The sequence below is a fragment of the Cyanistes caeruleus genome, chromosome 26, assembly GCF_971803275.1.
Source record: "Cyanistes caeruleus chromosome 26, bCyaCae1.hap1.1, whole genome shotgun sequence".
Classification (NCBI taxonomy): domain Eukaryota; kingdom Metazoa; phylum Chordata; class Aves; order Passeriformes; family Paridae; genus Cyanistes; species Cyanistes caeruleus.
Window position 1 is genome coordinate 2,422,256 of NC_141726.1, and position 26,598 is coordinate 2,448,853.

The 26,598-nt window shown below is 52.0% G+C and overlaps 1 protein-coding gene across 2 annotated transcripts; it reads left to right on the forward strand.

Annotated features, from left to right (window-relative positions):
* The first annotated feature begins 58 nt into the window (after positions 1 to 58).
* EPHA10 (EPH receptor A10) lies at positions 59 to 26,290 on the forward strand. Of its 2 annotated transcripts, none has more exons than XM_086863497.1 (17): positions 59 to 242; positions 1,256 to 1,320; positions 2,563 to 3,232; positions 10,068 to 10,223; positions 11,294 to 11,635; positions 15,793 to 15,917; positions 17,461 to 17,623; positions 18,725 to 18,833; positions 18,924 to 18,979; positions 19,703 to 19,828; positions 20,913 to 21,098; positions 21,767 to 21,828; positions 21,915 to 22,118; positions 22,661 to 22,810; positions 22,918 to 23,111; positions 23,194 to 23,358; positions 23,666 to 26,290. In XM_086863497.1, the coding sequence occupies exons 1-17, from the start codon at positions 128 to 130 to the stop codon at positions 23,778 to 23,780; spliced, it is 3,003 nt and encodes a 1,000-aa protein (XP_086719623.1). In that variant the 5' UTR covers positions 59 to 127; the 3' UTR covers positions 23,781 to 26,290. The 2 variants fall into 2 exon arrangements, with proteins under 2 accessions (XP_086719623.1, XP_086719625.1); XM_086863499.1 differs by having other exon boundaries at positions 81 to 1,041.
* Positions 26,291 to 26,598: the final 308 nt, after the last annotated feature.

Sequence of the window (26,598 nt, forward strand, 5' to 3'; positions counted from 1 at the left end):
CGCCCCTGCCGCCCATTGGCCGCGCTGGCCGAGGCCCCGCCCCGCTGGCGGCGGTTGGCGCGCGCTGGCGGGGGCGGGGCGCGGCGCGGGAGCGCGGCGGCGGCGCGGGGCGCGGAGTCGCGGCGCCATGGAGACGGCGCTGCCGCTGCTGCTGCTGCTGCCGGTGCTGCTGCTGCTGCCGCCGCTGCCGCCGCCGCTGCCGGTGCTGCTGCCGGTGCTGCCCCGCGCCGCCGCCGAGCAGGGTGAGCCGGCCGGGGCGGCGGCGCCTCCCGGTTCTTCGGTGCTCCCGCGCCCCCGGCCGCGCCGTGTCCCCGGTGCTCCGGCACCGCCGTGTCCCCCGTGCCCGGCTGCCTCGGCGCGCGGTGTCGCCGCATCGACCCCGACTTTGGTTGCCCGCGTTGCGGTACCGGGAGCGGCCGGCTCGGCTCGGCGGTGGGGTCGCTCCGCGGCTGGCCGGACGGGTTGTGGGGCGGGTGTGCCGCCGCTCTCCGGGGCGCGGAGACCTGCCGGAGGAGCGGGAGAAGACGGACGGGTCCCCGCGGAGTGCCCGGGTCAGCCCGGGGTGTCCCGGTCCCCGCGATCAGCGGAGGCACAGGGCAGCGCGCTGCCGGTACCGTGACCGGGAGCGGTTCCAGCGCTGGGGTCCGTGGTCGCGGAGGTTTCGCTGGCACGGACGGACCCCACTGATCCCGGAGCACAGCGACCGTCAGGGCTGTGCCCGCCGGGGATGCGCCGCCGCGCCCCTTGCTCCCGGTGTCTGAGCCCGAGGCTCAACCTGCCGGCCGGGGCTGTGGCTGTTTGCTGGCTGTGGAAGGATCGTGAAGCTGTGGACTGAGGGAAATAGCTCTTCCTGTCAAAGATAGAATTGGCTGTTTGTGGGAAAACGCTGTCGTTTGCCAGGGAAAATCCCTCTTTCAAAGCAGCTGCTGGTACCTTTCCGTTCCAGCATCCGCACGCTGTGGGCATGGTTCAGTGGCAGTGTTGTGAGTGGTGTCCGAGGAATCGTCCCTGGGATGACACAGTCGTTAGGGCATTGATCAGGTATCTGTGAGGTTGTTCTGGGTGTGCAGCGAGAGCGTGGTGGCTCTTGGTGCTCACACGGTGATGCCATGGCTGGTGGAGCCGGGCTGGGAGCTGCTCCCGCACCCTGGCACCTGGCACAGCATGGCACTAAGCTTCCCAGAGCATGGGCTGGGTGGGTTTTACCAGCATTTCCTGTGCCAGTGGTTTTCCTAACGTGCTGTCTTCCCTGCAGTTGTCCTGCTGGACTCAAAGGAATCGCAGGCAGAGCTGGGCTGGACCTCACACCCATCGAACGGGGTAAGCATGGGGTGGGACTGTCCCTCTGCACCACCGGAGAGGGTGAAAGGCTCCACCAGCCTCTCGGTGCTCAGCAGAGTCTGACATCCTGTGGTATGTGTGCTTTGCTCACCACAGAGCGGGGCTGGGGGCTGGCAGCCACAGGAACCTCCTCGTTCAAGGTCAATGGAGCTTGGCATGATCAGTTCCAGGAGCCCCTGGGAGCAGAGCGAGGGGTGAGGTTGTGTGAGCGCCACGACTGGCCCTCCTCAAAATGGATTTTACACTACCAAAACAAGCCAATAAACATTGGCTAGTTAAGGCTTTGTGTTGTGGTTTGCACACCAGCACCAAGGGTCAGTCAAGCCCTTAGAATCCGAGGGTTGTGGCTGGGGAAGTCACTGGGAGCTGTGTCATGTAACTTTTGTTCCATCAGCCCCTCGCTTTGCTGCTGGTATCCATCTAAAGCCACTTTCAGTAAGCTTGGAGCTGTGCTCCTTGCAGCTTTGGGTTCATTTTCCCGAGTGGAAACAAAGTGCTCAGAGGGAAGAGCAGTAGGTCCTGGAGTCACCTGTGTGACACAACTGTTTGTTTGCAGAACAAACTCTGTTCTGTGTATGTTTTGACTTTTTTGCATAAGTTTATCCCCAGAAGGAATTGCTTTGGGAAATTGCCAGGTTGTCACTCAGGCTGTGAGGGTTGAATCATCATTTCACTGATCAGAATCTCTGCTGATAGCTTTGGGGAAACACTGTTTCACTTGCAGTTGGAGGATTCGTCCTGCTGCAGCTAAAACTTCTCCTGGCAGAGAAGCTGCTGCTGTTCATGAAGGTGTTTGATGTCCTTGTGTGATGGTGTGTCTGGTGTCACATCTCCTTAGACATCTTGGATTTCTCTGGGTGGCCCAACCCCATCCATGTTACCATGTGGTAACACTGTGTGCATGCACCTTCCCAGGGACAGAAAATCTGAGGAGCGTGTGGGAGATGAAGGCTCTGGCTCCTCAGCAGAGGATGTGTCCAGAATCAGCGCTCGTTTTCTGAGATCTGCTGCAGGTGCTGCCTTACTGGTTGCATCTTCACATTTGCACCTCTGCAGAGAGCTCAGGTGTTGGGTGCTCCAGGAGCAGGGTTACTGCAGCTGGTGGGTTTGGTGGGCTGAGGACTTCCAGTACCTAGAACACAATGGCCTGTGGTGGGGAGGCTTGTGCTAGTGACATTTATACTGGTTGGTGTGTTACAGCCCTTTGTGTTCTGTCCCCAGTGGGAAGAGATCAGTGGCGTGGATGAGACCTACAAGCCAATACGCACGTACCAGGTGTGCAATGTCATGGAGCCGAACCAGAACAACTGGCTGCAGACGGGCTGGATCGCCAGGCGTGACGGCCAGAGGATCTTCATTGAGCTAAAGTTCACCCTGCGGGACTGCAACAGCATCCCTGGTGTGACGAGCACTTGCAAGGAGACTTTCAACTTGTACTATGTCGAGTCTGACTCTGACCTGGGCCGGAGTGTCCATGAGAGCAAGCACACCAAGATTGACACCATTGCTGCTGATGAGAGCTTCACACAGGGAGACCTGGGCGAGCGCAAGATGAAGCTGAACACCGAGCTGAGGGAGATTGGGCACCTGAGCAAGAGAGGCTTCCACCTGGGCTTCCAGGACGTGGGCGCCTGTGTGGCGCTGGTCTCTGTGCGGGTCTATTACAAGAAGTGTCTCACCACCGTGCAGAACTTGGCCATGTTCCCAGACACGGTGGCAGAGACGGCCTTTGTGACCTTGGTGGAAGTTAAGGGCACTTGTGTGTCCCATGCTGAATTGGATGTGGACAATCCCCCTCGGATGCACTGCAGCGCAGAGGGCGAGTGGCTGGTCCCTGTAGGGAAGTGCATGTGCAGCCCTGGCTTTGAGGAGAAGGATGGGGGATGCAGAGGTAAAAGTTGGTGTCCTGGCAGTGTCTGTGTCAGTCCATGCTGCTGCCAGACCTGTCTGGTGCCTGAGCACAGTTTGGACAAGTGGAATTGTCTTTTGTCAGCAATGTTTCTTTAGATCATGGCAGCTTCCTAGTGAACGCCCAGATGTTTGTTTGGAGGGTGGCATTTGGAGGGCATGGGGGTCCTCTGCTGCTCATGGTTGGGCAGATGTGCCAGAGCTCTGGATGCTGACAGGCATTTCCCACAGCTTTATCTGTAATGTTAAAATTACTCTAGAACATCAATATCCCTATTTATATGCTTTGGACACGGTTTAATAATTTGGTGGCTTTACAGCTCACAAGGTTATGGTTAAGGACAGCTGCAAAAATGGACGTACCCTCTGCCTTAACAAGGCATCCCACTAACGAACCTGGGGCTGTGACCACTTCATCTCACTTTCAAAGGCAGCTGAGAGCCAGGTGTGGGATGCTGGCTGTCATGCTTGTCATGGGGTGACTTCCTCACAGTGTGTGAGCCTCTGAACGGAGAGAGTTGCTGGGCTAATGCCACCCCAGCACCTTCTTGCCAGGGTGGCAATCCCTCAAGGGGGTGCATTCTTCGTCTGAAAAGACCCTTTGCTACCCATGCCTGGTGTCATCATCCAAGATGATACCTTGGATGTCTTCATTTTCCCCTCAAAACCAGACTGAGAGGAGCACAGCTAAATAGTCCCAGGCAGGGAGAGTTCCCCCACGCTGGAGGCAGGTGGTGCAGTAGGAGATTCCGTGGAATTGGATCTGCCCTTCAGGAGCACCTCCAGGCTTTTCAGTGTGCTGATGGTGCCGCCTGCCTCCAGGTGGTGGGATGCCCTTCCCGGTGCTCTGGGCAGTGGCTTCTCCTTAAGAGGACCTTATTAAAGCTATCAAATTGAAATCTCAGTGCAGTTGATTGCTTCAGTGGCTGTGTGGCAGCTTGCCATGCTTTCCACATCTGTTTGGAGTGGGGATTTACATAGTGAGTCCCAGAAGGCTTTTGCTAATGTTTCAGGTTTCTCTGTGTTGAGTTTAAATAATTCATATTCTCTGAGGAAAAATATTTGAAGTAATTTAATGGACATAATTAAGTTTCTCTCCCCTCTCACAGAAAGCAGGTCATTAGTCATTCTCTGTGGAGCAGTGTCTGATGTCTGGTCAAATATCAGAAAATAGTTTTTAAGGGTTGAAAGTTTTGGGTTTGTTTGCAGCCCTGCATTAGCATAGTGCTAAATGAATAGCTTTAAAAGATTTCTGATGAAAGTAGCCAAGGCTGTGGAAATTCTTCAATGCAGACAAAATCCCTTGAGCTGGAGGCAGATGGACACTTTGGGAGTTTGGGGGTGCTAAACCAGCCAGGGGATGGCACAATACACCTGGCTCCACCACTGTGAGCCTGTGGTGGTGGCTTTGGAGGGCTCAGAGGGTGTGAAACCTGCTGGCCTACAAAACTTGTTTGCCACAGGTTCTGTTGCAGCTCTTGTGGGACTGAAAGGACTGGGGGTGGTGGGAGCTTTGCTGGTGCCTGCAGGGTGGCATGGTGGCCAGGGTGGTGCTTGAGGGGGGTGGTGGCAGCAGGACTGTGGTGCTGGTGACAGTGGAGGATGCAGGAGATGAGCTGGTGAAGGTGTTTAAAACTTGGTGGCAGAGCTGGTGTCCCTGTAACCCTGATTTAACTACTGAAAGCATCCTGTACCAAGAGAAGCTTTGTGTCCTCGCTCAGAAATTAGGAGAGATGAAAAAGAGGCCAATAGGACTTATGACTCTCCTAATTCTGGCTGCAGCAGAGCTGAGTCTTTCCATGTCCATCCTTCTGTCCTGCACCACTGCTCCAGAGGCACCCCAGCACTCCTGACAAGTTTGCATGTTTCTGATGAATCATTTTGGCATTTGGTGGAGTGCAGCCGTCTCTGGGGTGGGACTGCACAACTTTAGTGTCTGTTTAACATCCACCCACGAAGGAGAGGAGAGTTTGTCACTGAAAATGCATTCAGACTGCTTGTCTTGTCTGATGTATCTCTGTAGCCAGATGCTGCTCTGTGCTTACTCTGGCCATAAAACCCATTCCCAGATGATGCACGGCAGGCAAGTGGGCAGTCCTGTGCTCTGTGGATGATCCCTGTTTTGTTTTCACGTTGTTTCTCAGCTTTGATATCTTTTTGCCATTAATTTTGTCAGGCGTGAGCTGCAGCCCTTTGTGTCGTTTGTTTTGTGGTGTGTAGCAATAGCTTTTGTGTAAATGAAGCCATGATGTGGGGGATCTGCCTGACATTTTCATTCGAAGTTGTCTCCTGCTTCATCTTTCCTATCCAATCCCTAGTAATATCTGCAAGGAGAATTTCAACAAAGCTCAAGGTTAATATTTACCAGCCAGATTTGCTGCAAATGAGACAACTTAAACCAGACATTGAATTAATATGATGGAGACCAGTTACCAAAAATAGCTACTCTTCTTTGACAGAAACGTAAATTTGTGCCTTGGCGAAGTTTCCTCCTCAATTCATTTTCCTCCACTTCTGACAGCACTGGCAGGAGCCAGCTCTGCACTGCTGTTGTGTCCCATGCTCTGCTCCCCCTCACCAGCACCTGGAGCCCTGCTCAGTCTGCTCAGTGATGCTCTGATTAGTGGCTGTGTCCCTTGTCTACATGGGAATGACATCACAGGAAAGAGTTTTAGAGTTGAAAGAGTTACTAGTGCTTTGTCAGGATTTTTAAATGATCTTTTAAAGAGATGAGTGTTGCTGCTTTTCTGGGGAGGGAAACCTTGCACAGGAGGTGGCTTCAGTGACAGCCTTGTCCACAGGTGCTGTTTGGAATGGGGAATAACAGAAATTCCCCTTCTCTGTCTGCATTTCTGGATGGATTTTTGAGCAGCTTGTTGAATTCATCCTGCTATGGCCAAGACACAAGGAAGATTTATTGTATCTCTCTTAGGGAGAAAGCAAAGGTTTAGGGTGGGAGTGGGATGTGGGGTGAGTAAGATGCTCTTCTGTCCATTGGATATGTCCCACCACAGCATTGTGTCACTGCAGGGTCCTTAGCTGGAAAAGAAACAGTTCAGTTGAAAGTTAGAGGAATTTAAAATAATAAGTTACAATATTTTGTCATTTACTGCAAAGATACCTTCTTAAGCTTGAGGTCTGCTTTTCTGTTAAAATACAAAAAAGATGGATCCAAATGTACAGCACTTAGAGTTTTTGATTTGTTTCATCTTTTATACATTAGCTTACAAACCTGTAAGTGCTCCTGGAGTGTATTTTATCTGCTGACTGATGCTGGAGGATTATGCATACGTTTATTTTTCCTCCTGGGGCTCTGTAAGTTGCACAAAGCACCAGGTTTTGCTTTCATCACCGATGCAGCCACAGGCTTCCCACAGCCAGGCCCTGTGCCTGTGGAATTGGAGGGAACCCCACAGGAATTCTGGAGGTGGGATCAGCCGGGTGGTGGATGCTGCTGCCCACCAGCCACATGCATGGAACAGCCGTGTAAAACGAGCTCTCATTTCAGCCTCTCTGGAGTAATGACCAGGCTTGGAGGCATTCATCATTCGGGATTGCACATTACATTGCTGGTTCACAGTGTGTCTGAAATAATTACAGCTATGGAAGTCGTGACAGATTCAGACACAAATCGCTCCGTGACCTTTAATTTCAGAGCAAACTACTCTGACAATTACAAGCACCACAAGTTGTTTGCAGAATTCCTGTGAGGTTAAGGTCACGGATATCTGGCTGCTGGATGAACATGTTGGATGGGCTGTTGAAATACAGAGGGGGATGTGTCTTGCCCACAGCTGAGGGGGCTTGTGTGAGCTGAGGTGCTCTGCAGGGCGCTGGAGAGGCCGGTCAGCCAGTCCTTCACCAGGAGCCCTTGGGTGGATCCATCAGGAGCTGAGAGAGACAAGAGTGAATTGCAGTTGGCTCAGCGGATGTGCCTGCTTCAGTGTGTCCTTGAGGAACATTCTGGCATAAATAGCAATGAGGTTCTGTCAGTCCTGGCTGGATTCATCAAATGCACTCTGTTAGATATTTCAAGACCGTCTTTCTTCTGTAAATCAGTAAATTTAATTTCAGCTGTTAAGAGCTCATTGTTGGGGATGAACAAAGATCTTGCCCTTGGACACAAGTTTTTGTCTTAGTACTCCACAAATTATTTAACAAGGACAAAAATTACAGAGTAGCACTGTCGAGAAATGTCAGAATTGCTGGCAATGTGTTGGATCATAGGCTGCTTTTTGAAAACCAGTTGTTTAAAATCTCTGAACTGTGTGGAAGGCAAAGTGTTTTTGGATTTTCTGGGGTGCTGCAGCCCAAAGTTCCCATCCTGGCAGACATGGAACCGAGGTGAGAGGAGCCTGACTCAGTGCTTGCATTGATTGCTCCTCGTGCTGACTTTGTCCCTCTCACACTGGCACAGGGACTGGACACGGCTGCTGTCCCTTCCCTCTGCCTGCACTATTGATCACAGCTGGTGTGGAAAGACAAGGTGAGATCTCAAACTCAGCATGGAGGGGGCAGGAGCCTCTCTGCTGCCCGAGAACGTTTGTCAGCAAGGCTCTTTGGCCACCTCAGTGCACCACTGAAACTCTTGTGTCAGTGATTTACACAAGGTGCCCTGTCTGGTTTGGGCTGCATGTCCTTGTCCATGAGCACAGCCGGCAGCGTCTGTCCGTCCTTGGGGCTGCTGCCCCCTCCTTCCCACTGGCCTGAGGCACTTGGCCTCTGAAGCACTGGTGAAATGTTTGGAGCATAATAAACAGTGACTTGCTCAGCTCAATAATGGGATTAAGATAGCTGGAGTACAGCTGTGCCAGCCTGGTCCAGAGAGGGACAAGCAGGAGCTCTGCAAAGGATGCGTCGTTAACAGCCTGGATGATTGTGAACAGTGGTGAGATTGCAGGTTGGAGTGTTGCTCAGGGAGGGCTGGATGCAAGTCTGAGGGCTGGGGGGGCCAGTGCTTCCAGCCTGTCCTTTGCTGGGGGGGGGGGACTGTCAGGCTGCTGGGGTGCCTCAACCTGTGGTGCTCTCCCGGTTCTTGCTGTGGCACCCCCAGTGCTGGCTGCCTGTTTTCCCAGCTGTGGCTTTCCTAAAGAGCATTTTCATGAATGTCTGCTTCAACAGAGAAAATTAACACACATTAAAGCAGAGGAACTTTGTCAAATACAATTCCATGACCAAAACTGGAAAGGAATTGATTTTGGAAGCCAGCTGAGTTGTAGTGTTAATTATAAATGCCTGTATAGGCATTCTGAGGGAGGCTGCAGCTGTTATTAATTCACGCTGGCACACACGGCACTGCTGCTGGTAGGACTTCACTGGGGAGGGAAATTGAAAGCTGTCCTGTGCCACTGGAGTAGGAAACCATGCATTTTCTAGTTCTGCATCCTCAATTGCCCCTGCTTTCCCTGTGGCACAGGCTGGGAATGAGAGAGGACATTGCTCTCTGAGCAGAGGCACCGGCTCCTGTCTGAGGAGCTGTGTCAGATGAGGTGGCAAGAGAAGCCTTTCCCGTGGTTATTCATGCTGGGTAATGGGCCAGCCTGCTGCACAAATCAGTGTAGCTGGTTCTGCTGCTGGTTTGGCAGTGTGCAGACAGTGTTACATTGAGGGGGGAACGTGCTCTCTCTGTCAGTGACATGGATCAGACCCGCTTGAGGAGCTTCTGTGGTCAGCAGTGCTGGAGCTGGAGAGAGGCAGTTGATCCATCTGACCCATCTGGCTGCTTTTCTTTGGCTCTGGGGCAATGAATTATTTAATTTCATTGTTTAATAATTTAGTTGTGGTAACACCAGAAGACCAGGAACAGGATAGAAAGCAATGGACAAAAAAGAGAATTTCATTCTATAAATTGAAGACCTGATCTCCTGAGAGCTGTCACATACCCACTGCAGAAATAAGCACTGTGAAATCACAGGGACACCTAAACCAGCTGGAAACCAAGAAAAACACTCGTAGGATGAGGTAGAAGAAGGTGGGAGTTTCTCTGAAAAAAGAAACAGAGACACACATATGATGCATCATATGTACTGGGCACTTTTGTTCTTCTCAAGGGCAAGTTTGGGACAGCTAAGGGAAAAAATTAGCAAGTAAAGCCCATGGCTCCTTATGAGACCACACAGGGTTGTGGTGCCTGCTCCTGGGATGTGCAGATTGGGGCATTTTGTGCCATTATTAATGACAGGCACGTCTGTAAGCTTACTTCTGGCTGTTAGAAAACAGGGTGGACTAGTCTGAAAGACACCTCTAATTGGAAATGTTCAGTTTCCTACTATGAGATGTCAGATTTGTGTGACAGGCACATCCAGGGGATGGGGGCTCTGGGCTTAGTGCTTGGATCCCTTCATGTTTGTAAACAGGAATGATTTTCCCATCCTGCCTGATGCAGTGATATTTCTGCCCTGTATGGTGGTCAGTGCTGCCTAACTAAAGGAAAAAGCAAACTGTGTCTCCATTCTATGAATATTCTGCTAGTTTTGATTTGGTTCCTCAGCTCTAAAGAGGGAACTGGAAGTTTTGGGAGTAATTTTAACATTTGCTATTTTTTCCTGGTTTATCTAGCACCCTAGATAGGGAATGGCATTTACAATGAAAGTCAGTGCAGAGCTGCAGAACCCACATGTCTCTTCTGGGTAAAACCAAGGGACATCTCTCTTGGTGCCAGGATCATGCAGGTGCTCAGGAAAGGCAGCTTAGAGGGTGGTGTCTGCTGGCCAGTGGCAGCAAAGGAGATCCAAGGAAACAGGGAAATGCAGTCATCAGGCATGTCCCCATTTGTCCTATGTTGCTTTCCCCTTAACACCATCTCTTCTCTCTTTCAGCTTGCCTTCCAGGGTTTTACAAGCTCTCCCTCCGTCTCCCTCTCTGTTCTCCATGCCCTGAGCACAGCTTCACACATGAGGAAGCCTCCACATTCTGTTTGTGCCAGACCAATTACTCCAGGTCTCCTTCAGACCCACCATCTGCCTCCTGCACACGTACGTCTCGCTGGAACGGCTGCTCCTTGCACTTTGTCCTGCAGCTCAGAGCCACGGCTGTCCCAGGCTCCCCCTGCCACTGTGTGCTCACCTCACGGTCCCGAGGGTGATGCTGCAGTGGGGAGGGCATGGAGGGGCTGTCCCTACAAGCCAGAGTTCACAGGCTGCAGGCTGATGAGACAGATGTGCAGTCAGGCTTGCAGACTCCCTCGTAAAACTGGGGCACAGTCGTTTAGTCACTAGAGTTCACAGGTTTTAATTAAATGGCCTCTTGTTAATTGTACTGGACTCCAGCTGCTCTGCTGATGGATGCTGTCCAGCTGCCAGCACAGCCATGAGGAACCCTCCGTCTCTGCTAAGCACGGCTGGGCAGGGTGCTAACCCTAACCCTAACCCTAACCCTAACCCTAACCCTAACCCTAACCCTAACCCTAACCCTAACCCTAACCCTAACCCTAACCCTTACCCTAACCCTAACCCTAACCCTAACCCTAACCCTAACCCTAACCCTTACCCTAACCCTAACCCTTACCCTTACCCTAACCCTAACCATAACCCTAACCCTAACCCTAACCCTAACCCTAACCCTAACCCTAACCCTAACCCTAACCCTAACCCTAACCCTAACCCTAACCCTTACCCTTACCCTAACCCTAACCATAACCCTAACCCTAACCCTAACCCTTACCCTAACCCTAACCCTAACCCTAACCCTAACCCTAACCCTAACCCTAACCCCTAACCCTAACCCTAACCCTAACCCTAACCCTAACCCTAACCTAACCCTAACCCTAACCCTAACCCGGTCCCCACTGGTGCTCAGGGGTGTCACCCCGTCACCCCACAGGTGCTTCTCGTGCACACTGTGAGCTGTGCCTTGTGGTGCACACGCATCCCTCCAGCTGGGATCCCCTGTCCCACATCCCCCCGTGCTGCACCAATGCCTTCGTGTCCCCCTGTGCCACCCCTGGCTCTGGCTGCCCAGGACCGTGCTCTTGTGCTCCGTGCCGCTGCTCCCAGACCTTTCTCTTTGTCCCACCACCTGCTCACAGACCCTCTTTTGCTTCCAGGTCCACCCTCTGCCCCGAGGAACCTGGTGTACAGCCTGCGGCAGTCATCCCTGGTGCTGGAGTGGAGTGCCCCTGCGGACGCGGGTGGCCGCAGCGACCTGACCTACAGCCTGTGGTGTGGCCGCTGTCCCGCGGTGTCCCCGGGCCGCTGCGAGCAGTGCGGCAGCAGCGTGGGCTTCGTGCCGCAGCAGACGGGGCTGGTGGAGCGCACGGTCACCCTGGTGAACCTGCTGCCCCACGTCAACTACACCATCCGTGTGGTGGCCCTCAACGGCGTCTCGGCCGTGAGCCCGCTGGCCGGCCAGCAGTACGCCGAGGTGACCGTGTCCACCGGCCGCGCAGGTGGGTCAGCTCTGCTCTGCTGCCAGGGTTCTGGTGGCTTTGCTGCTGGCAGGACACAGCGTGTGGGTGGTGTGGTCACGGCCGTGCTGTGGCAGCGCCCCGTTCCTGCTGGGTTTGTGCTGGTGGCACAGATGTGGTGCTTAGGTGTGGCAGAGGGGCTGATGAAGACTGGCCCGTGGCACTCTCAGGGGGTTGCAGTTGATTCAGGAGTGAGCGTGGTGACAGCCTGGGCTGTGAAGGGACAAGTCTGCTCTGTGATCTGGCTGCAGTTTGAATTTACAAATCATAAAAGAAAACCCCTTTGATGAAGCAACATTTTCGGCTCATTCATCAAAAAGCTCTTTAAAACAGATAATTCAAATGTTGGCTGTCCTTCAGAACCAAAAAAATTGATTTCCTCTCTCTATCCTGCGCTGGTCTGTGACACAATTCTTACTGTAATTGTCCCCTTCCATTTCCAGTTTGGCATTTCTGTTCCCTCAGGTAAGGGGAAGTGAGTGCCCATGCCTGTGGACAGGTTCCTGACCAGTGGGGCTGGCTGAGGAGTCTCTCCTCGGCTGTTGCCTGTGCCAAAGGACAGTCAGGTCCCTCCTCTGTTGTCTGCTGTGCTGAAGGACAGTCGGCTCTGGCTTGTTGTGTCCTTGTCCGTTCCTCTGCGGTTACATTATTAATTTGCATGAAAACCCTTTCCCAAGCCACAGTTAATGGAGACAGATGATCCTCAGGTACCTCTTGGCAGGAATTGGCCAACAATTTCATCTGAAGAGATTAAACTTTGATCTTGTTATAAATAATTTTCCCACTGCTTGATCAAATGGTTTTGTGCAGGTTGTTGCTTTCTCTTGCCTCATGCCATAATCCCTGTGGCTCCATTGGGGGATGCTGTGCTGCAGACTGCTCCTCAGCAGAGGTGTCATTCCTCGTTAGGATCTTTGCTGTTCAAGGATGGATTTAGCTCTGGGAAGATCTTCTGCCTCCTGAGCTCAGGCCAGGGGACAGAGAACAGGCTGGGATGTGGTGAGCTCGGAGAGGTCAGACAGACGGACTGGTGCTCTGGAGCTCCCACCAGGGCAAAAGAGGCCGGCTGTGGGCAGTGAGTGCCCTGTTCTCTTAGAGAGCAAAGCAGCAAGCAGTGATGCCAGCCCATGCCTTGGCTGCTGAAAACAGCCTTTCCCCTGGAAAAGGAGGAAATCTCAGCCCTTTACTCGATACCGTGCGCTTCTGAAACGCACCTAAAGAATGTGGATAATTAATCCTGTAATCTGTTCAAAATCAATGTCTCTTGCTGAGCTGTCAAGTCTCCAGATGCAGATGGTGGCTCAGAATTACCCAAGCAGCTGAGGCTTGGAAGTTTCCTGGAACAATGACAGTTTTTATTGCTGAGGGTGTCCCTTCCTGGGCAGTGCCAGGCTGGGGCTGCCCTGTCAGAAGGCACCAGTGCCCTGGTTCCTCTTGCCTTTGCACCACTGGCTAACAGGGTTAACATGGTTAACCCATGCCTATCAGCTAAGAAGGGGAGAAGGTGGTCACAAACTCACAGCTGAATTTGTCTGTAAGACCCCACTGTGAAGAGGGGACCCTGCATGGGCAGGACACAGAGCCACAGCTGGCAGGGGCAGCTTGGGGAGCTGCTCCTCTGAACACGTCGCTTCTTGGAGTCCTGACTCTGCAGCCCCCTGTCACTAGAGCCCACCAGAGAAGGGCTGGATGGGGCCAGAGGTCAGGAGGAAGGAGACTCCAGGGATGCCTGGGCAGTGGTGACTTCTGTGGTGGCTGTCATGCTGTGGTCTCAGAAGTAGTTTGCAGCAGCAGGGGAACTCTGTCTGCTGATAAGCAGGTTCAGAGGAAGAATTAAACAAGAAATAAGACCCTATTTAGCTGTCAGATCCTGCTCCTCTAATCCAGCTCCAAGTGCAGCTCCATGCTGTCCTTCCCCTCCAGCAGTCACCAGAGGGAATTGTCCGTCGTTCCTTGTAATTGCAGTGAAGAGATGCAGTTTAGTCTGCAGGTGGCAAAATTAATACTGTGTTTTTTCTAATCTGTCCCCAGCATGGGACTAAATAAAAGTGTTTGAGGAGCGAGCAGAACTGTTCACCTGCAGGAGTGGAGTTGCATTAGCCATGTAAATGTGCAGTCCAGGCCCATGTCATTTGTATTCCCGGCAGGAATACAAGGCTCCTGCCTTAAAGAGCTTTTAAATCTGCTGCTGATTAATAATGCAACCAGTGCCAGAATGCATCCTCCTTTCTGAGGCTGGAGAAGGGGTTGGAGCTGGATTTGGTCCTCCAAAGTAGATTTGCTTGTGTATGCCCAGGGCTGATTCAGTGACCACGGGGCAGAGGGGCCACAGGATGAGCTGGCTCTGGGGCACATATCTGAGCTCCTGGGGTCTTTGCCCTGAACAGGCTGCCTGCCACATGTAGCATTTCCACATTCTGTTGACAACGCTTTTCTTAGGCTCCCATTTCCTTCTTCAAGTATGAACAAGGACTCTGCACCTTGAACTTCTTTCTGAGGTAGAAATCCAATGTGTTTTGACTGGTGAGGCAGCTTCTCTGCTTCGGATTGGAGATCTTTGAGGCAGGAGCTGCCTGGGATGGTGGCCAGGGCATGTTCTGTGTTGGGATGTGAGGGAAGGGAGAGCTGGCTCAGGCAGGGCAGGGTGCAGGGGCATCTCTCGCCGAGTACAGCTGCTGGATGCAGCAAGATGTTCTGGGGAGGGACCAGGTGCCACATGTAGTTTTATGCCTGTTCTGCTGCTACGCTGGTTAATCAAGAGGAGAAAACCCACGTACAGGGGAATGGAGTTTATAAAATCAGGCAGAGTGGTGAATAATTTAATGTTTGCTTTTTCGAATGGAGGCAATGATAGGAGAGCTTAAAATATTGATGGGAAACACATTTTTTTTCACAGTGTGAAATGCTTTATAGCCTGTGTGATTTTCTTTAATGTTTTTTAAACATGTTTGAGGCTGGCACCTACTTTTCTGTCGTGTACCATGGGCTCTGTTCTAAAGCACATCTGTGAGTGAGCAGGATTTTTCCTGGTGACTTGGTTAACAGTCAAGACCATGTGTTCAGGTCTCTCCAGTCCATTTCCTGGATTCAGAGATACAGAAGGGCAGCTGTGTGATATTTTATTGATGGGAATACACAGTAAGGAGCACTTAGCCTATCTTACAGGAGCAAGACCCAAGGCAAGTGCTGGGGGATGATGTTTGACTGTGTCCCACACCATGGGGTGGGTCACAGCAGAGGGAGCTGTGTGTGGGCAATGGGAGCTGCTCAGGAGCCCCTCTGACTCCTCTCACAGGAAGGGACTTGGAATCAAGGAGCAAATCCCCATGAATAAAACATCATGAGGGCCTTTTATTTCAGCAAAGATTAATGAGCTAAGTAATAAATACAAAATTTCACAGATACTTAAGTTTACTTTCTAGGGACTTGTTCCTCTCCACAGGAGTCTTGGTGGGACAGAGGTGGGTCCAGGGAATGTCCTGATTTCATGGGAAGTAGGGCAAGCTGTAAATAATGTCCCCATGTAGCTTTTGCTGTGCCTGAGGGCTCTGAACTGCTGCCTGCGTAGGCTGGAGACTTGTTTGGAGCCACACCTGGTTAAAATGGGAATACTGGCAAGTGCATCTTGCAGTGGATGAACTAAATGGATGCACTCATGTCAGGGAAGGAGTTTGTGCTGACCAGAAACACACAGGCAGTTCCTGAGGCACAGACTGCTCTCAGAGCAGGGTGCATCCTCCCAGCACTCCAGTAACATGGGGGAGACCTGGTGTGAGGTGCTTCTGGAGGCCTTGGTATGTCCCACCAGCCCTCCTGATCAAACACTGTGTTTTGCCTTTCCCAGACATCCTCAGCAGGGGTTCAGAGCCCAGGGCCCATCTCCAGAGCCCCCAGCAGCACTAAGGGTGAGGGTGCCCCTAGGATTTTTGCCAGTTTTCCATTGGTGTGTTCCAGGCTGCCCACGGATTACAAAGCTGTTTCACTGCTATCTTCTCCCGTTGGATGCTCCCCAGCTGGGAGCTCTTCCAGTCCTGATTCAGAGAGAGGGGACTGGTGTCTGCAGAAGCCACACACTCTGCAGCTGTTTGAAGTTTTCCTGAAGCAGCACCCTTCATTGCCCATTTCCTCTGCATTTTCAGCGCCAACTCCTGTCACTGACATCCGCACGGATAAGGTGGAGCAGAAGAGAGTCTCCTTGTCCTGGCAGGAGCCAGGCTTCCTGACTGCCAATGGCACCGAGTACGAGGTCAAGTACTTTGAGAAGGTAGGCTCTGGGCACCTCCATGAGCTCTGCTTGTGCCCCAGCTGACTGCTGTCCTTCCCTGGCTCCCCTCAGGGGCAGTGCCAGGTGCTGTGTGTGCCCAACCCCTGTGTGACTCCAGCTGGCCAGGGGCCGAGACACCACAGTGGGTTCCTACATCCTGGAGGAGATGGTCTCTGCTCTCTAGGAGAGTGTTGGACCTTGTGCTGGTTTAGGACTGAGAGCCACAAACCTGTGACTGTGGTGAGCTGTGAGTGGCCCTTCTACCTGGCAGGGGACCCAGCAAATATTTTTAGTTTCTTGATTTTAAAAATTCTTGCTGTTTGACAGGTGCAGTAGGTTGGGAATTTTAGGAGAAATACCAGTGGGCAGAGCAGGGACAAGGCTCTAAATCAAAATAAATGCAGTTTATGACACAGTTCTGCAAATTACCTTATCTGCGTGTGCTCAGGCTCGTTATGGAGCTGACGGCATGTCAGGCACACTGTGCAGGTGACATGTCAGCGTTCTGTATTTAGAAACAAGCCACCGTGAAGCTGATTCATATTAATGTGATTTTCAGCAACCGATAGATTTGAGAGGAGGGATCTGTGGGGGAGGGCAAATGCGGGAGCCCAAGATGTTAATTCCTGTGCAAATGGGCTGCACCAACCTGATACTTGGGGTATGAAATGAGGAACCTTCCTCCTTGGCTAGAAAATTTAAATTCAGTTTAGCAGTTATTCACTGAAATGAGGCACTTGATGCTGACATGAGTATCAGCTGAGTTCCTAATCTTTGCTTTTAAAGCTTTTGTTTTAACCGTGAAATTCAAAGGGGAAAAGGTGTTGAATGGAAACACATTGGGTAGTGATGTGAGCAGGGCAGCGAGAGCCCATGCTGGACTGTGGGGCTGGGACAGTGCCTGTGCCAGACTGTGGGGCTGGGACAGTGCCAGCCTGTGGGGCTGGGACAGTGCCAGACTGTGGGGCTGGGCCAGTGACAGACTGTGGGGCTGGGACAGTGCCAGTCTGTGGGGCTGGGACAGTGCCAGCCTGTGGGGCTGGGACAGTGCCTGTGCCAGCCTGTGGGGCTGGGACAGTGCCAGACTGTGGGGCTGGGACAGTGCCAGACTGTGGGGCTGGGCCAGTGTCAGACTGTGGGGCTGGGCCAGTGCCAGACTTTGGGGCTGGGGTGCCCCTTGGGGCTCCACCTGCTGTTTCCCAATCCCCATGGATTTGCTCCGGTACTCCACAGTTCAGGAAAGGGCTGGCTGGTGCCACAGCTGAGCCCGGCACAGGGGAACATTGCACAGCTGCTCCCCACCACCCCATCTTCTGCCTTCATGTCTTCATAGCACAATCCGGCCCAATCTGCCATTCCCTGTGACCTTCCCGTGTCATTTCTGCTCGTGAGACATCCAGTGACTGTTTTGTTTCTTTTGGAGGCTGGCTCTTTGGGCAGGCTGTCCTGATGGGGCCCAGAGCTCAGGGTACGACTGTTCCATGCCGGCTCCGTGGCGCAGCTGTCAGTCCAGCTCCATCTCAGCTATCTCATTATTTCACAGGATCAGAGAGATCAGAGTTACTCGACTGTGAAAACCACATCAACGGCCGTGACGGTCAATAACCTGAAGCCTGGTACCCTCTATATTTTCCAAATCCGAACATCTTCCTCTCCAGACTACGGGAACTACAACCCTGGCATTGAAGTGGAGACATTGGCAGAGTGTAAGTGCAGCAGGGCTCGTGTCCCTGCCAGGGCTCTGAGCTGAGCCCTGGGGATGCTGTGCTCACAGCTCGTGCCCCAGCTGCTCCTGGTTTCATGGAGCAGCACCTGTTCCTCTGGTTCTGCTTCTCCAGGTCTAAGGGAGGGACCCACTCTGTCCCACTACTGTCCGGGAATTTGCTTTTCCTTGCGTTTTCCCATTAGATTTTGATGGGGTTGGTGCTGCTGCCCTGCCTGTCCTGGGGGAGCCTGTCCTGTCTCTTCTCAGTGAAGAGTCAGTGAGGGCAGTTGCTCTCTGGCTGCTTTCTCCTGAGGAGGCTGGGACAGACTCTGCTCTTTGGCCGAGATTGCCCAAAAACGTGCTTAGCTCATGACTGCTCCCTGCCTCGCTTGCTGTCCTGGCTCAGGAGCCACTTGGCTTGTCTACTCCTTGGCTGGCTCAGGGCAGCCAGCATCAGTGCTATCTGCTGAGACTTCTCCTTTTAAATTCCCATTCATAACTGTGGTCCAAAAGCATCTTATTTCACTAAAAGAGGGCTGGAGGGATGCTGGGCTCCGGCACAATCCCCCACGCTGGCTGGAAGTGCAAGGCTGAGCTGGCTGGCTCAGAACAGCTCCCACAGATTGTGTTTAACAGGGCTTTAAATTGCCTTCATTTGCCACACAGAAGACATTTCAGAATTAATTGAAGCCAATAAAAATTTTATAGAGAATGTAGCTATCTAATACCCTTCTTTGCAAAAGCAGGAGGAAAAGGGATTAATGTGATGAAAGAAAACTATTTGTAAGGCCATAAATTTTGATATGCTCCTCTGATAAACAGGATTCTTCCTCAGCTCAGATTAACAAAACCAGGAGCTGGTGCAGCAGTGCTGGGTTGTTCTGTCTGTGCTGCCTGCAGCACATTGGACTGATCCCACCAGCTTGGGCTCTTAAAGCTGAACCAGAACATGAATTCTTGTGAGGATGGTGAAGAGCCGGGTGGTTGCTCCCACAGCTCTTCTGGAGGACACAGGCTGGCCATGGGAGCAGTGACCAAGGCAGCTCCTCTCCTCAAAGCTGCCCCAGAGCACGTTGATGACCGGCTCTGCTTCCTCCCTCAGTGACAGTGGCCTCCAGCGAGCAGAGCCCCGTCCTCATCATCGCAGTGGGGGCCATCGTGGGGCTGACAGTGCTGGTGTCCATGGTGGTCGGCTTGATAGTCTGGAGGAGGTGAGCAGGGCCAGACACGCTCCAGGGGGGTTTGAGCTGGGGTAAGGGGTACTGCTCGAGTGCTGGTGTGCATCTTCATTCTCTTTGCAGGCAGTGTGGGTACAGCAAAGCCAGCCAGGACGGGGACGAGGAGCTGTACTTCCACTGTAAGTGGTGCCCAGCCCACGCCATGACTGTGGGGATCCCCAGATTTATCATTGTTAACCAAGGCAGCCCTGAGCCCTCACTTTTGAGGTGTTATCCCAGAGCAGGGGCTGACACAGCAGGGTTCTCTGAGGACCATGGGCTTGACAGCTCCATGTGCCAATGTCTGTGTGGGTCACTGCCTGCCCGAGGAAATGGGGGTACTTGCAGCTTACAGGGGGTGTATAAATTATTCTGCCAGCTTTTCATGAGCGTAAGCAAACAGCCTTGTTTTCCAGGGGTACTCTGGATTATTGAGCAGCGATAGTTTTAGAGACAACAGTTGTCAGAGGGAATTCAGATGTTGGGACTGATAAGTTTATTTGATTCCTGGCACATGCCCATGGAGTGCACACATGCTGGTCTGTTTCTGTTCCCCAAAGCACCTCAGAAGTAGAAGAGCCTGCCTTGACCATTTCACTTGGCTTTGGAGGGTGGGAGCTTCACTGGAGCAAAGGGGCTGCTCTCCTTTATCCAGGGGTTGTGGCAGTGGAACAGAGCAGTTGTATTCACTTAATCCTAAAAAAGAACTTCTTAAAAACCTTAGAACTGAGTCTTCTGCTTTGCTTATAGAAAGGTGGCACGTAGGTTCTGCCCACAGACCAGGAGAGGGATAAACTGGCATAGTGCTTCCCAGGAAGGTGGAAGTTCTGTCCTCTCACCTGCCCTTTCTGCCTTTCCTGTAGTTAAAATACCAACCAGGAGGACATACATTGACCCCAGCACCTGTGAAGACCCCATGCAGGCTGTGCACCTCTTTGCCAAGGAACTGGATAATGCCAGCATCAAAATTGAGAGGATTATCAGGACAGGTGAGTTCCAGGGGCTGGTGGGCTGTGTTGGTGTGCTCCCCTTTGGCTGGGCCATGGCAGTGCCATGACATTGCTCCAGTCTTGGGGGTACCTGCCTGCAGCAGAGGATGGCAGCAGGATCTTATCCAGAAGCTTTGTTCCACATTCCTGGTGTTTTCCTGAGGCACTGAGCACAGCCAAGGAAACGCCATGCGGACCAGAAAGCATCAGCAATTATCTGCATCTGGGCAGTTTGACAGCAGCATGAAAACTATTTATAAATACGTGAACCTAATGATTTATTGATTTTCATCAACTTCACTGCCTAAAACTTAAAAGCAAATTAAAATCCCCTGACTGGACCCTACAGCCTTAATGGCTACTGTGTGCCAGAACATGGGAAACGTGATCATTCTTTGTCATTTCTTTTCCTAAAGATAAATTCAGCTGTAGCAGCATCAGGAGGAAGGGAGGAGGGAAGGGCTTTGCCTGCAGCTGAAGGACAGTGTTGAAAGGGAGAGGACACTGAGGAGGGGATGAGGTTGTCTCTGAACTGCAGTGTGGAGCAGCTCAGAGGAGCCCCATGTACCTTTCATAAGCAAACTGGTGTTTGAAAAATCAAGAAAGAAATTACTAAGGAAGACATTTAAATCTAAGGAATTTGGGAGTGTGATTGTCTCACTAATAACCTAACAAGAACCTGATTTTCAAATCAATAAAGCTGTTCATAGCTACACACTTTTTGCTGTAAAGCCAATATTATTTTTTTATGTTGGGAATTTCGTAGGTCGTGTTGCGGAGCGCATGGCTGTGTGGTGGGATGTTCTTACTCAAGGATTGCAGGAAACCTCCAGTCCTGCTCTGTCCAGCTCTGTGGAAAGTAGACCAAGAGGCAGAACTAGCCAGGCCCAGAGCACAACCTTGGTGACAGGGGGTTAATCCTCCTCTCACGGGATAAAACACAATATGCACTGGAGCAGAGCAGGGAGAGAGCAGCTGAGAGACTCTGGAGATGGCTGAGGGTCAGAGGAGTGGCATGATACTCAGGATGGCCTGGTGTGAGTGGCAGCCAGGGATGTGTTTCACCCATTTCTCTGCTGTGCAGGAGAGTTTGGGGAGATGTGCCGGGGGTGCCTGAAGCTGCCCAGCAAGCGCGAGCTGCCCGTGGCCATCCAGACGCTGCGGGCTGGCTGCTCAGAGAAGCAGCAGCGCTCCTTCCTGGCCGAGGCCTGCACCATGGGCCAGTTCGACCACTCCAATGTCATCCGCCTCGAGGGGGTCATCACCAGGGGTATGTGTGTTCCTCCTGTGCAGGAATGGGCTTGGGCTGCTGCATTGGTGCTAGAGGTGCAGCTGGCTCCCTGAGAGCAGCTGTTCCCACATGCATCGGCTGGGTTTGAATGCTGGTGATTAATAAAAAGCTTCCAGCTAGATTAATAAATGCAGGTAGTGGGACTGGCTTAGCAGCCAAGCACGTGTGCTCTTAATAAAAGTAAATTGAAGCAAGATTCTGTCAGTAAAACAGATGAGACTGACTGCTCCAGCTCTCCCCCATGAGCGCGTGTGTGGAACCAGGCTATGGATGCAATGGTTAAATGGATATTCATGTAAATCCAAAGAAACCAGAGTATGTGAGCTGATTCTAGCTAGGCTTTTTATTAGGAAAGGAAGTATTCTGCCTGAGCTGGTTGCTTTTGCTTTCACTGGGCTGTGCTGTCCTTTGTGATGTGCTTCAGGGCTCTGATGAAAGGAACTTCTGATACTGGAATCCATTCCTAGCTAGGAATGAGAGAGAAGCCTTGGACCTAGTGCTCATTACAGCCTGGCTGAGATAATGTCCTTATCTCCCCCAAAAGCCAGGCAGTGCAGGGCTTGGCACCTGGATTTTTAACCCCTGCAGAGTCTGAACTGCCTGAGTGATGGTGGCACTCACACCGTGCTGCTTGTCTGTCTGTGCAGGGAGCACCATGATGATCGTGATGGAGTACATGGGGAACGGTCTACTGGACTCCTTTCTCAGAGTGAGTACTGGGGTGTCTGCCTAGCTTGGGCACTCCTGGCCATGTTCCATTGCTGACCTTTGGCTTTTCCTGCTCTGCCTTCACAGAAACATGAGGGGCAATTCACAGGCATCCAGCTCATCTGCATGCTGCAGGGCATCGCCTCTGGCATGGTGTACTTGGCAGAGATGGGCTACGTACACAAAAGCCTTGCTGCCCACAAGGTCCTGGTGAGCAGCAGCCTGGCATGCAAGATCACGGGCTTCAGGCAGCCACAGGAAGACAAGATGGAAACCATCTTCTCCACCATGGTGAGCTGCATTTCCACATGCTGTTGTCAACACTTTTGCTAGGCTCCCGTTTCCGTCTTCAAGTATGAACAAGGACTCTGCACCTTGAACTTCTTTCTCAGGTAGAAATCCAATGTGTTTGGTCAGGGAGCTGCAGAGCAGGGCCTGGCACCATGCCTGCTCCAGCCACCATGCCTGCTCCAGCCACAACCCCTCTGCACAAATCGGGGCAAAGGGACTTGTGTTTGTACAGCTGTGAGGTGGTTTTCATTAAATATTGATGTACAAAATGCCATCAGCTTTTCCTGGGGACATTCTCCTCTCCCATTAATATTTCAGGACTCACACTCCCATGTAGCATACAGTTGCAGTGACATTTTAAACAAATTGAGGAAAAAGTTTTCTCTTAGTACTAAATGTGCTCATGGCACATGGGTTTGCTCAGTGTCCACCCCAAGATGCCAGGCAGGGCATGATGAATGGTGAATGGCTGCCCAGGAATTGCCAGCACTGGCCACATCCTGCTGGGCAAATAACTCATTCCTGCCCTTCTGCCTGTGCAGCGTGGGAAGAGCCTGGTGCTGTGGTCAGCCCCTGAGGCCATCCAGTATCACCACTTCAGTCCTGCCAGCGACGTGTGGAGCTTCGGGATCGTCATGTGGGAAGTCATGTCCTACGGCGAGAGACCCTACTGGGACATGTCCCACCAGGATGTGAGTGCCCTGCAGCTGCTCCCAGGCCGGGTGTGAGGAGGGAGGCTCGCCCCAGGGGTTTGCCCCAGGGTTTGCCTTGCCTGACCCCAGCCCCTCATGTCGTGCAGGTGATGAAGGCTGTGGAGGATGGGTTCCGCCTGCCTGCCCCGGCCAACTGCCAGCCACCCCTCCACCAGCTGATGCTCAACTGCTGGCAGAAGGACCGCAGCCAGAGGCCCAAGTTCTCACAGATCCACAACACCTTGAGCAAGTTGGTGCAGAGCCTGGAGCCCCCCAAGTGTCCCAGCTCTACGTGCCCCAGGTGACCACCCTCTTGCCACACCTGCCCATCCCCCTTCTCATGCTGTGCCCCACTCCCTCCTCCTCACCCTCTCTCTTGGCAGGTCCCATGGCACGTCCATCCCCCTCTCCAAGAGAACCTTCTCAGCCTTCCCATCTTTCAGCTCTGTGGGTGAGTGGCTGGAAGCTATAGAAATGGGCAGATACAAGGACAACTTCACTGCTGCTGGCTACTGCTACCTGGAGTCGGTGGCCAGGATGACGGCCCAGTAAGTGACCCGTTCTCCTGGCTTGTGTCGTGGGTGCAGTGAGAGCAACGTTTGCTGTCCCTGCTGGAGAGCAGAGCCAAACCCAATGGGATTTCCTGCTAATCTGTTGTGCTGCAGCACAGGGCAGCAGGGTCACAGCTGCCCCACGCCTGGTGTGCTGCAGGCACTGCCTGGTCAGTGTCACTATTGCTTTGGCTGGGATAAAAGGCTGGGGATTTTTCACTCGTGCGTGTATGGCCTGAGAGCAGTGGGTGTTGGGGCTGCTCGGGGCTGGTTTGTCCTGGCTGACGTGGGGCTCACTTTGCAGAGACATCCTCAGCCTGGGGATCACGCTGGCAGAGCACCAGAAGACCATCCTGAGCGGGATCCAGACGCTCCGGGCCCAGGTCATCCAGATGCACGGCCGAGGCGTGCAGGTGTGAAGCCGTGTCCTGCAGAGGTGCAGAGCACCTGCCCTGCGCTCCTGGGGAGGAGCTGGCCCCAGCCACCTCTGAAACCTGGGGGTCTCAGGTGGGCTGTGGAAATCACTGGGTGCTGCCAAACACCTGGCAAGAGAGCAGGGCTTCTGTCCCCTGTGCCGGGGCAGCCCAGCGTTCCCGGGATGGTGCAGCGTGCCTGGGTGGACGGGGCTCTCCCCAGCACTGTTTTGTAAGATGAGTCAAACTGTATTGATGCCATTTCATGTGGTAGTTGAGTTCACAGGGTGGGATGGACCTTTTTGCACTGTCTTAATCCAGAGACAACACTTCTGTACCTAGTATCCTGCTGGTGAATCCATGGGTACTTTTATACAACCTGACAGATCACAGCAACCCCACAAGGAGTTTTTATTGCTTTTATATTTAGAGAGCAGCTCTCACCCAATGCCCAACGCCTGGAAGGTGACTTTCCCCATCTGTACTGAAGGAAACTCTTTCCCAGTTGCATCCCTTCTGCTCCATGAGCTACTTCACCGAGTTTTGACACCTCAGGTGGTGAACAAAACAAAATATTCTCCAGTAAAGCACAGAGGAAATGGTGCTGGCTGAATCCATGCAATCCAGGGCACGCCCACACTTTGTTTTGTGAGCATGGTGCTTGCCTGCCTGGCATGCTGGCAGCTCCCATAGCTGCAGCCTGATCCCTGAGAAGATATAAATAGCATCTTAATAATACAACTTTCCTTGAAGTTAGTTAATTAAATGGGTATTTGCAGCTCTGTACGGAGTTTTGTAAGGCTTTATTATGATCTTTAAGTATCACAAGTGAATTATTAATGCTGAAAGGCAAAGATTTACATAGGGGATGGAGGCTGTGGGAGGTGCTCAGAGACTGGTTGGAAATCTGCTCCAGTTATCCAGTTATCAGACCCTCCTGTTATCCTGCTCTGAGAGGATGAGGATCTGAATGAGGATTGAGAGAAGCTGCATATGCTTTGGGCAGTTTGTTGTTCTCTGTGGAAAACAAGATCTTTCCTTCCTGCCCCCTCTGCAGTTCAAAATGCTCCCTCTCCAGTGTCTTTTGGATAGTGTTTTTTAACAGAAATAATTTCTGTAAGTCTGGCCCACGCCCAGTGGGGTTGGCCACTTGCCATCCCGCTGTTTCCCACCCTGAAGAGGAATAGCAGTGAACCCAGCCCTGCATTTAGTGAAATGCCTGGTCCCAAGGATCAAATGCAATTTGTGTGCTCTCTGTGTTTACATTTTATCTCTAGAGAAAGTGTATTACAGGTCTGTAGGCAGGGGGTTGGTTCTGGGTCCCCCCTCCCTGCTCAAACACTGTTGGGATGCAGGAGCCATGCTGGGAAGTTGCCCCTGGAGGAGCTGGCTCTAGGCTGGTTCACCTGCTCTCAAGGAGGTCTGGAGACATCCAGGGCTTGCTGGTGAGGTGACAGTGTGCCTCACCTTGGAGAACAGAGCTGGACATGAGCAGGCAGCAATGTGTTGCTTCGAGTCCCCCAGAACAGGCTCTGAATATGAATATGAGAAGGGATAAGGAATATGAGAAGGGGCTGGCTCTGGGTGCCACTCGTGGCCACTGGAATCCTGCTTTTCTGTCCCTCTGGATGTTTCCCAGCTGCAAAGGGATAAACCTCAGCACAGCTATCTGTGGTCATGACTGTTTCCCTGGGCTGCAGGGGCTGGCCAGGACCTGTGGCTCCCGTGGGAAGTGGCTGTGGCTGTGTGGAGGGAGCTCTGGGATGGGCTCTCACTCAGCAGAAACGGAAGTCATCAGCTTTCCTGGTCTCTCCTTCAAGAAAGGAAAGGAAAGCCCCCATGGAAGCAGCCTTGTAGCCCAGCTCTTTGCAAGAATAAACACTTTTAATTGAGCTCCTCACCAACACCAGATAACAAAATTCGTAGATTAAGCTATAGATTGTTGTTATGATATTAAAATTAACTTGCATCCTCTCAGCTTCTCTCCTTGGGGAAGTAGGATAATTAAATTAATCAGCAATGCTGTTTTGGAGCTGCAAGGGAAATGCCTCAAAAGGACCCTGGTCTCTTCCCATCCAGCCTCTGGCATGCCATGAGGCTCTTGCCCCTCCACGGGCTGGGAGAGCCCCAGTCCTGTTGGAGCAGCATCTGCAACACTCCCCTCACAAGAAACCAAATGGGAATCAAGTTGGTTCATCTCCAGATGCTTTTATATTCATTAGCCACATATTAAGTACTGTAAATACACACTTGAGAAATCAATATATATTTTTATAAGCTTGAGACAAATGTAATATAATATTATAAGGGACTCTGTGTGCATCTCATGTTTGAACTATAGTCAGACATCTCCAGGGAATCTCAGTTGGTTTGGAATATTTAATAATAAAGACAATAATAATAGTTATTATAAATGCTAATAAAAATCTATTGACTTTTTTTTTTTAATTTTGTATTTATTGAACCACAGTTGAAGCTGGCAATAAAGAGATATTTAAACACCTGAGTAAAACCAACCAGTAATCCTGCCCTGGTTTGTCTGCAGGTCATTTCAAGGTTCTGGGGGAAAATTTATCAAGGGTAACATGTGGTGAGTAAGGGACAGTTTAATAGCATCAGGGTGTGAAGTGATGCCTTGTTTTGTTCAATAACATCTATGCTAAGGTGGGAGCCTGTGCTCTGGCTGTAGAGTGGCTGGAGGGGGTGGTTTCTTGTTACTGACACTTTGCAGGGAGGACAAATGCACCTGCTTTGCTTTGCTGGTGCATGTTGTGTGGTCAGAAAGGTGCATGGGCTGACCAGGGGCTGCTCAGGCAGGTGGGAA